The sequence below is a fragment of the Squalius cephalus genome, assembly GCF_949319135.1.
Source record: "Squalius cephalus genome assembly, chromosome: 24".
Taxonomy (NCBI): Eukaryota; Metazoa; Chordata; class Actinopteri; order Cypriniformes; family Leuciscidae; genus Squalius; species Squalius cephalus.
In genome coordinates this window covers 30,960,213-30,972,690 of record NC_137145.1, presented here as the reverse complement: position 1 = coordinate 30,972,690, position 12,478 = coordinate 30,960,213, and the positions used below count along the sequence as shown (strand labels likewise).

At 36.8% G+C, this 12,478-nt stretch overlaps 1 protein-coding gene across 1 annotated transcript in view; it reads left to right on the top strand.

Annotated features, from left to right (window-relative positions):
* Positions 1-12,478, top strand: part of LOC307152667 (uncharacterized protein) — a gene marked incomplete at its 3' end in the record, with an annotated part of 180,746 nt that overhangs the window by 119,609 nt on the left and 48,659 nt on the right. Inside the window, exons 19-20 of the mRNA XM_079861493.1 lie at positions 7,790-7,956; positions 9,306-9,434. Coding sequence (XP_079717619.1) covers positions 7,790-7,956; positions 9,306-9,434 — 296 coding nt within the window. The remainder of the gene's footprint in view (positions 1-7,789; positions 7,957-9,305; positions 9,435-12,478) is intronic.

The window sequence follows — 12,478 nt, the reverse complement described above, 5'->3', positions numbered from 1 at the left end:
GAGGTGGTAATGCGGTCACGACGCAAAGTGGAGTGGCCGTTACACCTCGGTTGTGCATTATTTTTCTAATAATTCCACGGCCGCAAGTCAATTATTCCGCTTATACTACAGTTACCACACCTCGAAACATTGCTCAGATTATGTATTTCAAGACGTTTGAAAGGTTTATGTCATTAAAATGCTCTTGTATGTAGGACTAATTTCTTACGCATCTAATCCCATGCCTCCGTTGCTAATTCCAAAACGTCATTTTAGAGTTAGTAACGGAGGTTTGAGCCACTGATAGCAGACTAATGCTGGGGACACACGACTAGCTGACACATTCTCTGACTGTTTTCATCGACTGCAGCAGATTTTAAACACCGACTGAACGCGCTGAACACGCGTTTGGGCATGATCAGTCATAAGTATCAAATTACATTAATTATGCAGTTATTAATGCAGTTATTAGAGAGAGATGTTGCAATAATGAGACAGAAAAGCATGTGCGTCAATATTATTTATTTATTTATTAATTCAATTCGTTTTAATTAATTCTTTCATTCTTTTTTTTTCATTATTGACAGATGACAGTAGACTATAGCCAAATAAATGAAACACAAAGCCCTTTTAACAAGTAGGCCTATCAATAATTATTTATTTGTTATATTATCTGCAATAAAAATCCGTGCTGCAGGACTATCCATTTATTTAGCCTATATTCAGTTTAATTTTCTATTGATTATAGATAGAACTATATATTTTATGTATTAAATTAAACTGCATGTTTCTATTGATTGTGAAGCTAGACATTGAAAATTGCAGATCAAGCGCATGGGGCTAAATGCTTTTTCTTGTTATGAATTGTATCCTATTTTCCGTTATTACACTTAACTACGCAAAGTGATATGGAACTGTAATGCGGTCAAGACCTGCCTGGAACTACTTTAGCCGTGCGTTTTCCTGAAAATAATGCACACCTTAGATCGTTCGTCAACCAATCAGATTCAAGCATTCAACGGCCCTGTAGTATTTTTAGAGCATACTGAGTGTCAGGATTACCGATTTGTTTCAGCCTGTATCCACTTTTGTGTCCTTAAACGCTCGTTTTTTGGGGTCGACAGCTTATAAAGACTTATTTCTGTTTTTTCTAGCTTGTTTGCAGTACACCTTGTCACATAGCAGCTTTTAGACATTTTGTTTTGTTTTTTGTTACAAGTCAGAAATGACAAGGAGGATTTTTTTTTTTTTTTTTTTAATCTGTCTGTTTTAATTATTTTATAATGCTGTTCTTTTGATGTGAAGCACTTTGGTAAGTCTGTGGCTGTTTTAAATGTGCTATATAAATAAAGTAAACTTGAAACTTGAACTTGAGGAGGCAGCTTCACACAATACAAAGTCAATGGGGACAGTTGGATTGCCCCCCCCCCCCCCCCATGACACGTGTCGCTCTGTTTCAAGGCCTGTATCCACTTTTGTCTCTTTTTACGCTCGTTTTTTGGAATCAAAAAATAAAATCAAAAATTGTTCTTGAAATCCATTAATGAACTTGGTTTTGGCATGATTTTGTTGGAAAAGACGTCACACTAATTCATTCTTCGATTTCACTTGAAGTATATCGGTGCCTTAAAAGGGGAACATGACAATGAATAGAAACTTTTCATAATATTTTAGCTATTTATCTGTATTTGTTGGGATTTTCTTAGCATTTATTGAGGTTTTTGATTTAATTGCAGTTAATTTAATTAATTAATCTGCATATTATAAAAATGAATTGGTAGCATGTTACAGAAAGGTCCTATTAGTTAGCATTGGTTAATGACAGGGATTAAAGTTCTCCGTCGCTACGACGGATTTCCGTTAATTGCAGCAAGTCTATGACGGATTTCCATCAATTGCAGGGTTCCAGTCTGTCCTTAATGTCTTAAATTCACTTTTCATAATTTTAAGGCCGTAAATAGGCTTTCATTTCTCAAATAGTGTAATAAATGTCTTAATTTTAGTTTGAATAGGTCTGAAATTAAGGATAGACGAGGTGTATTCACCCTGCTGAGGGGGATGTGATCAAAGCCTGGAGTGGAGCAAAAGCACGTTCCTCTCTCCACTCTAAGCATTCTGTAATCACTTCGCTCATGGTCCACTACGGGTTTTCAATTACCGCTCACGGAAAGTGCATGTCAGGCTACAGCTATATATAAAAAATAAATCGATATATTTTTGAAATGCGATATGGAATTAGACCATATCGCATATATTGATATAGTTCAAATTTGCGCTGTGATCCTTGCTCCCCGCGCCCCGCTTCTCCTTTTCCACTCTGTGCGTGTTTAGAGCATGTTATGTTATGAGAGGCGAATCATGACTACTTCAGAAAACCCAGCACAATAGGAACTACCAGGCAGTGACATAAGTGTACGCTGAAATAAAGTTTTTCACTTCAGAAAAACAGACTTTCTTGTCCTGTCAGCCGTTATCCTGTTCTCGTAGCGCACACTCAATTGCACGCGCAAATGCAGCGGCGCACGCTCGCCTCACTGATCAAGTGCAAAAGAAACTACGAGCATGCAACGCCGTTACGTTGTAAATTACACGAAATAAAAGTAATGCAGGTATGATTTTCATTCTATTCACCAGGAGCAGTTTCCATGTTTCATTAATTGTTAATATTGTGTGTTCACCATGGTAGGCTAACTGTCGTTTCCATATTAACCCCAAAATGCCACTATTTTTCTTTGTGTTATTTTTTATATTTTTAAATGACTGTAGTGGCTCATACCAACACTGTATTAACAAAAACTAGTTTGGGACTGCTATTTAATAGCTTTAGCATAGGCCTAATGTTTATTTATTAGTACTAGTCTTTACTATTAGTCATATTCTTACAATTTATGTTAAGTAAAGGGGAAAAGTACTTGTGTGTGTTAACAAATTTTGTGTAAACGTGTGATGATTTGTATATATATGTATGTATATATATATATGTATGTGTGTATATATATATATATATATATATATATATATATATATATGTAGGTATATATATATATATGCAAATTATAACATGTTTACACAAAATTTGTTTATATATGTAAACTTTGATAATCATAATTAACCCCCTGAGGTCGGCTGTCGCGCCGGCGCGATAGGCTCGTTTTTTTCGTATGAGTGCAAAAAAAAAAAACAAAAAAAAAATTATTTTTTATTTTATATGCTTGTGTTATACATCAATCGATCCTGTTTAGTGTGTATTTTTTTTGTGTATGCTCATAATAAAAACAAAGTGTTGTGCTTTTTGCCAAATAAAGAAAAATAAACATGATGCGAGTTCTGCCTACTCTCCGTCAGTGAAGTCAATTCTGAAACGCGTCCGAAAATGAACTGTAACTCAGCGAATACTCAGTCAAACAGGCATACAGTCACACAGGCATGAAGCTTGAATTTTCTTCTTTTAAATGAAGTAATTTTTATAAAAAACAAATATTCACAGTTTATGTAATATGTATGCAAAGAGAGAGATGTCAGTCGTTCTCATCTCAGCTAATTAAGTTTTAATGTGCTCCGCCCACGGAGAGCGCGCGCTATTCAAACGCAAATGTGAGGCGATCCAAACAAACCTGTGAAACGCCCACATCAGCTGGATAACACACACCGCGAGTTCACTTTCAGACTTATGTACTTTACGATGCTGTGAGGAATACTACTATCTTGATAATAATCCTGCAAAAATTTACCTCAGAAGTTCTGGAAGTATCATTTCGAGGAGCAAACGGATCCCGCTGAGGAATTAGGTCAGTTCTGTTTGCTTTGTTCTAATCTGAATGAATGAACGCACAGATGCGTGCTGTTGTGGAGCTACTACAGCTGGCAAAAATACTGTTTAAATCTGAATTGCGTTTCTGTGTATGAATGAATGAACGAACGAACGCACAGATGCGTGCTGTTGTGGAGCTACTACAGCTGGCAAAAATACTGTTTAAATAATATGAATCGCGTTTGAATGAATGAACGCACAGATGCGCGCTGTTGTGGAGCTACTACAGCTGGCAAAAATACTGTTTAAATAATATGAATCGCGTTTGAATGAATGAACGCAAAGATGCATGCTGTTGTGGAGCTACTACAGCTGGCAAAAATACTGTTTAAATATGAATTGCGTTTCTGTGTATGAATGAATGAACGAACGAACGCACAGATGCGCGCTGTTGTGGAGCTACTACAGCTGGCAAAAATACTGTTTTAATATGAATCGCGAATACAAAGAAAGATTACACTGGAAATATTGTTACAATTTTAAATGTTGTTGTAATTGTATAACCTTAATTGTATAAAAAAAAAAAAATATATATATATATATATATATATATAAGGATAGATGTAAACAAAATCTTAAAAGGTCATTATAAGCCTTCTCTTTAAATAATTTTATTATGCTTTATTAGTGACACATTTGGGAAGAGAATATATTCCAAATCTGAAAATACAGTATGAGAACAATTAACTGCACAATTACTAGAAATGTTTACCTTGGATATTGTACAATTTGCAAGCAAAATTTGTGGAAAAAAACAACAAACCAGTTATATATTGTCCTTGCATTTTTGTGGCTCATTCACACACCTGAATGAAAGGCTCATTACGTATGCAGCCTCATTATGCGGGCCCCATTGACTCCACAGGTGTGAATCACGCCCACCCGCATATGGCCTTTCCAAACAAAAAGTGTTTTACAAGATTTAAATCAATGTATTGTGTTATGTGAATGATTAGGCAGGATGATTTTCACATAATTTTGAAGAAAAAATTCTAGGCAACGTCATCCATTAGTCAAAAGTCTTATTTACATATATTTAGAATGTGTTTTATGGCCTTATTTCAGAAACTTTAGTTTTTTGTTTTTGAAAAAACCATGCATAAACATTATTCTATCAAAAATACAAACATGTACATGCAAGTTGTTCACATATTATGGTAGCCCTGTTTGTGCTAAATAGAGTGAATTTACACCTTTGCCATTAATATGTTTATAAGCAACTGAAAAAAGCACAAATGTCAGGGCATGTCAGAACATCTCAAGGACCCCAAAAACCCCTCAGACCCCAGAGGGTTAATAAATCGCAATTACAATTCGAAGGGAATAATCAGCAATTATGATTTTTGTCATAATCGTGCAGCCCTAACTTAGATGAAGAAACCTGTTTATTATTTGTTAATTTGATTTTGCAACTGTTCACTGAAATAGCTGGTTTCAATAAAACTACTTGTGACATGTCATATTTGGCTTTGACTTTGACTGAACATTTGCTCTCACTTTGCGGAAAAAATATCGGGATATATATCGTATATCGATATTCAGCCTAAATATATCAGGATATGACTTTTGGTCCATATCGCCCAGCCCTAAATGCAGGAAGGCTCCGATGTATCGGAGATCGATAAAAGTGTTAAAAATAAATGGAGATGGGCTTGGCTTAGCGAAATGGGGGGGAGAATGGCAAGCCTTTTAGTTTGTGGACTAAAAAAATCAAACAGCCAGGTACGTGTCTTTGCACAGTATGTCACAGGAGACTTCAGTATGGCAATAATGGCAAAAAAGTGCTAGGTCGCCATCAATCAGAAGCTAGTCACAATGCTGCCGTTCGTGCTCTACAGTAGCCTACACATGCTCCCTGCCTGGTTTTCATAGATTAAAATAGCTTCTAAAATACGCCTACTGGCAATATTAAAGCGGTTTAAAACGTCTCCCCTTAAAACGCTATTACGCTATCTCGACTATTTAAAAAGTTAAAGGAATATGACTTGGCCTAAAAAAAAAAATCAGTCAGAAGAATTTTTTTCACTTTAATCCCTGTTAATGCATTAACTAACAATATGCAAGACGTCTGTTAAATTGTTGATGATTAATCTTAGTTATTATTAAAAATAACAACTGCTCATTGTCAGCTCTGGTTCATTAAATAATATTAACAGATGCAACTTTTGTTTTTTAATGATTGAAAAACTTAGTCAAAATTGTCAACGAGTGGATCTCTGAGCTGAGTGAGTGAGTGGAGGCGGGGCTCATTTGCATATTAATAGAACCGCAAATACTATATGAGGCAAGGGCATCGAGTTACTTTCAAGATATTTTAAGGCATGAAGATGAAAAAAAACGTTTACATATGTCAGTTTAGTGACAAAGATGAGTTTTAAGAGATACAATTATTGACTACAGGATTTTTAATTGTTAGTTGTTTTTAAAAAAGGACCCTTATTGTGAATTGTTACCAATTAATTCAGTAAAATTTTAGTCAGCTGACAGTCTAACTTCTAAATTACTTTTGCTCAGGTGCTTGAATTTTGTTAAGAAAGATTGCATTGATTTGTTGCATCGTACGGTGGCCGAGAGAGCTCAACGCGCTGCAACTGAGGAAAACACATGCAAATAGAAAAAACACCCGCAAATTAATAAAACATCTTCATCAGTTTCACAACACATGTGTGCTCCAAATACTCACAACACAAACAAATACAGAAACGCGCTGCAAAAGTTCACAACACAACCAAATACAGAAACGCACTTCAAAAGTTCACAACACAAACAAATACAAAAACGCGCTGCAAATATAGGACAGAACACAACGGAAATGTTTCCGGGGAACCCAATAAGTGACGGACGGACGGCTGGGACGTGCTTATTGCTCGTGAGCTTTACCTATGCCCTACTCTCTTAAAAGGGCAGACGGCAGAGCTTGAATTGGGCACTTTGGAGGGAGCGGGGCACTTGTGTGCCATTATGTTGATGAAGGGAGCAACGAAAGACAACGTAATTTCTTCATTATTTTCACCTGGGATGTTCCCATGACAACGCAGCGCGTGTCCATCAGCTGAATAGCTGTTCTTACCAGAAATATAGGATTATTGCTGTTAACATAACTGTTGCAAATAAATATACATTTTATACAACAAAGTTTTTAAAATATGCGTTATATCTGTGTGTGAGTGTCTCAACTTTAAAACTTGCCGTCTCATATTTGGACCCTAGCTGCATTCTAACATTTCTTATGAAACTTATTTTAACATAACATGACAAAATGTGTACAATGTAACTGATGTATAGATTAATGTCTTTCCCTCATGTTCTTTTTCTCTCTCTTTTTTATTTATTTATTTATTTTAGTCTTCAGCTCATTGTTCTTTTTAGTATTATGACATTGAACATATTGTAAATACATTTTGTATTTTGTATACAAAGTTGTATGTCATAAACGTGTCATCTCTGTATGTTTTGCAAAAAAATTAAATAATAATAAAAGTAGACAGCTGTAAGCACGTCCCAGCCGGGTCCGTCACTTATTGGGTTCCCCGGAAACATTTCCGTTGTGTTCTGTTCTATTTGCAGCTCGTTTTTGTATTTGTTTGTGTTGTGAACTTTTGCAGCGCGTTTCTGTATTTGGTTGTGTTGTGAACTTTTGCAGCGCGTTTCTGTATTTGGTTGTGTTGTGAACTTTTGCAGCGCGTTTCTGTATTTGTTTGTGTTGTGAGTATTTGGAGCACACATGTGTTGTGAAACTGATGAAGATGTTTTCTTAATTTGCTGGTGTTTTTCTATTTGCATGTGTTTTCTTCAGCTGCAGCGCGTTGAGCTCTCTCGGCCACCGTAGCATCGTTCTGATGCAAATCTATAGATTCCCTTATTATTACGGTTCTCCTTTTCCTAGGATGACGATGACTATGGGGAGTGTGCATAATCAGTATCAGTGTTTGTTGGATCAAATGTTCATACTTGATTTAAATACTTTCCTGCCTAATGATGTGGTCCTGTTTTGCATAGCTGACGTGCAGAGCTATTTCCAGGATCATGTCGCCAGCTTCACTAGCACACCTAGCCTAGCTCAGCTGCGCACGCTGGAGAAGAAGATGGCAGAGCACTTCAGATTCACAGACTTCAGTCAGCTGCAGCAGGGAACTTACCTGGACTTCATTATCAAAAACAAAGAGGTGTGTGTTTCTGCTTCACCTCCAAGTCAAGTCTAGTCTCCTTCATTTATACAGCGCTTTACCAATATAGATGTTTCACAGCAGCTTTACAGTCATGACAGGAGATTACAGTAACAGAGATTGTTTAGGCTTTACAGCAGATCTAGAATAAAGTTATTGTCCAGATAAAGTTTTCATTGATTCACTTCCATTGCAAAGATCATAAATTATTTTTATTTATTTATTTTTTTTTCAAATTGTTTTATGCGTTTTATCTGCATGTAAGGTGTCCTTGAGTGTCACGTACTATAAATTATTATTATTATTATTTATTTATTTATTTATTTTTTCAAATTGTTTTATGCGTTTTATCTGCATGTAAGGTGTCCTTGAGTGTCACGTACTATAAATAAAATGTATTATTATTATTATTATTATTATTATTATTAATTTAGCGGCCGCTTACAAGACACCGCTTTAACTGAAAATGTTTAATGTGTTCTGGCCGTTCGTTTGCACGACAACAGTGTTCGGTGGCTCACGAACGCAAACTTTGAAACTGGTTCCAAGGCACAAGTTTTGATTTTTTTTTAAACGTTATCATCTCCACATAAACTTCAAAAACGTGAATCTGTGAAATCGGTGAATCGTGCACATGCGTATCATGGGTTTTAGTCTACAGATATATGCGCGTTTGAATATAAATGTGTGCAGTCTTTCTTTTACAAATTAACCTCACCAAATTACTTAATACAAATGCACCTTAACTCACAAAACGTATCCATAAGAGCGTTATTTCAAAGAAACAATATGTCTCTGCCTTATATTTACTCATATGTGACCCTGGACCACAGAAGCAGTCAAGAGTCGCACGGGTATATCTGTGGCAATAGCCAACAATACATGTTATGGGTCAAAATTAGCGATTTTTCTTCTATGCCAAAAATCATGAGGATATTAAAGGAGAAGTTCACTTTTAAAATGAAAATTCTGTCATCATATACTCACCCTCATGTTGTTTCAAACCTGTATGAATTTCTTTCTTCTGCTGAACAGTAAGGAAGATATTTAGAAGATTATCAGTAACCAGACAGTTTTTGGGTCCCATTGACTTCCATAGTAGGAAAAAAATATACTATGGAAGTCAATGGGACCCAAAAACTGTCTGGTTACTGACATTCTTCTAAATATCTTCCTTTCTGTTCAGCAGAAGAAAGAAATTCATACAGGTTTGAAACAACATGAGGGTGAGTATATGATGACAGAATTTTCATTTTAAAAGTGAACTTCTCCTTTAAGTAAAGATCATGATCCATGAAGATATTTAGTAAATGTTCTCACGGCGTGTGTGTGTGTTGCTGTTCCCACAGATCCTCCAGGAGGCAGCAGGGGGCGCCGTCTCCATCGACAGCCAAGATCCCGGAGCCAGCGGGTTCAGACCTCGCAGACAAGACGTGCTTGAGTTCATCAAACAGTGCGGGGAGGGAGACGCCAGCAGAGTGAGTTCTGCCGCCAGCTTGTCTGTGCATGTTACGTGTCAGAAGAGCTTTTGCACAGTGTGACAGATCACATCTCTGATTAATATTTGCCGTGACAGAGAAAAGACAGCCTACTGTAGAATCAGATGAACAAACAAGTGTGGTTGTAGTTCATGAATGCTTTGGAATACGGATCTAAGGTTGGATTCCTTTTAAAGAAGAAACAATATTTAGAAGTTTCATGTTAAAACAATTTCAAGTCAAGTCAAGTCAAGTCATCTTCATTTATATAGCGCTTTTAACAATGTAGATTGTCTCAAAGCAGCTTTACAGAGATAAGCGTATAATTTAAGGTAACAGAGATTGTTTCGGCTTTACAGCAGAGTTAAGTTATTTCCATCTAAAGTTAGTTTTAATTGATTTGCTTCCGTCGCAATGATCATTTGTTATTAAATTAGGGGCCGCTAAGACGACACCATTCTCTCTACACAGACTTTAAACGCGAACCTGTGAGAAACACTGATGGCGTTCACATGCGCATTTAGAATGGGTTCTATAGTTATGTGCGTTTGAATATACGCAGGTTTGGAATTCCCTACAAGCCAAGCCTAAACAAAATACTTGTCTTTCCTTATAAATTTTGATAAGGAATTTTATTTTATTTGTTGCTTTGGGGTAGGACCGCGAGACGAATTTTCCCGACAACGCCTTATCTGTATAGTGGTAGAGGGATCCTCCATAGGGAGAGACTAGTTGGCACTTCAGTACTGCGTTGTCATCGGTCCAGGCGAAGGTCCTTCGTCAGATCTGGATACGGCCTGGATCCGGCAGGCTGCAGGAAAACCTCGGGATAAACACAGACACTAAAATTAGCGTAGATGCCATTCTTCTCATGATGTAACGAGTACATCAGGATTTTTGGGAAGTGTTCCCGGTTCCGGCTGACCTACTATATGCAGCCTAACATTAAATTATAGAAGTCTATAATGTATTATGTGAAAGCTAGGTCAAAGAGATGTGTCTTTAATCTGGCTTTGAACTGACAGAGTGTGTCTGCTTCCCGGACAATGGTAGGAAGACTGTTCCAGAGTTTTGGTGCTAAATAGGAAAAGGATCTACCGCCAGCAGCGGTCCTAGTACTGAGCCTTGTGGTACGCCATACTGAACTTGTGATCGATGAGACATCTCATCATTTACTGCTACAAATTGATAACGGTCAGATAAGTATGATTTAAACCATGCTAGTGCATTTCCCGTAATGCCAACATAATGTTCTAATCTATTTAAAAGAACGTTGTGGTCGATGGTGTCAAATGCAGCACTAAGATCGAGTAACACTAATAGCGAGATACAACCACGATCGGATGATAAGAGCAAATCATTTGTGACTCTAACGAGAGCTGTTTCGGTACTATGGTACGGTCTAAATCCTGACTGGAAATCCTCGCAGATATCATTTCTTTCAAGAAAGGAACACAGTTGTGAGGATACTGCCTTTTCTAATATCTTTGACAGAAAAGGTAGATTCGAGATCGGCCTGTAATTGACTAATTCTGAAGGATCAAGTTGCGTTTTTTTAACAAGCGGTTTAATCATAGCCAGCTTAAAGTTTTTTGGTACGTATCCTAGAGACAAAGACGAATTAATGATATTAAGAAGAGGATCTATGACCTCTGGGAGTATTTCTTTCAGTAGCTTAGTCGGTATAGGGTCTAACATACATGTTGTAGATTTAGATGATTTAATGAGTTTAGTAAATTCTTCCTCTCCTATAGCAACGAATGAATCAAATTTTTCCTCAGGGAGACTACAATGCACTGCCTGATGTGATACGGTAGTAGACGGTTGCATAGTTATAATTTTTTCCCTGATATTATCAATCTTATAAGTGAAGAAGTTCATAAAGTCATTACTGCTGTGTTGCTTGGAAACTTCGGTGCTTGAAGCTTTATTTTTCGTTAGTTTAGCCACCGTTTCAAATAAATACCTAGGATTATGTTTATTTTCTTCTAATAGGGTTGAAAAATAAGCAGATCTAGCAGCTTTTAAAGCCTCTCTGTAAGTAATTGAGCTCTCTTTCCATGAAATGCGAAATACCTCTAGTTTTGTTTTCTTCCAGTTGCGCTCCATTTTTCTGGCTGCTCTCTTAAGGGCCCGAGTGTGCTCGTTGTACCACGGCGTTGGACTATTTTCTTTAATCTTCTTTAAGCGCAACGGAGCAACTGTGTCTAAAGTGCTGGAAAAGAGAGAGTTAAACGTTTCTGTTGTAATATCTAGTTCTTCTAAGCTATCTGAGATGCTGAGATGATGAAACTGATTAGGAAGATTATTAATAAAGCAATCTTTAGTAGCAGAAGTGATAGGTCTCACATATTTGTAACACGGAGTCGGCTTTGCAGCCTTGGCTAAATGGAAATTACACGAGACTAGGTAATGATCTGAGATGTCATCGCTCTGCTGCAGAATTTCAACGGCATCCACATCTATTCCGTGTGATAATATTAGATCTAGAGTATGATTACGACGATGAGTAGGTCCTGACACGTGTTGTCTAACTCCAATTGAATTTACAATGTCTTTAAATGCCAATCCCAATGCATCTTTTTCATTATCGATGTGTATATTAAAATCACCAACAATTAGTACTTTATCTGCAGTCAATATTAATTCTGATAGAAAGTCCGCAAATTCTTTGATAAAGTCTGTATGGTGCCCTGGTGGCCTGTATACAGTAGCCAGCACAAATCTCAAACGTGATTTATCGTTTACACTATATATTTTTACATTAAGCACCAATGCTTCAAAAGAATTATATTTAAAACTTGATTTCTTAGTGGTTTTGAAACTATTACTATAAATTACAGCAACACCACCCCCTTTGCGTTTCAGACGAGGCTCATGTTTATAACAGTAATCTTGCGGGGTGGACTCATTTAAAGTAATGTAATCGTTTGGTTTTAGCCAGGTTTCTGTCAAACACAGCACATCTAGGTTATTATCTGAAATCATATCGTTAACAACGAGTGCTTTTGAAGTAAGCGATCGAATATTCAGCAACCCAAGCT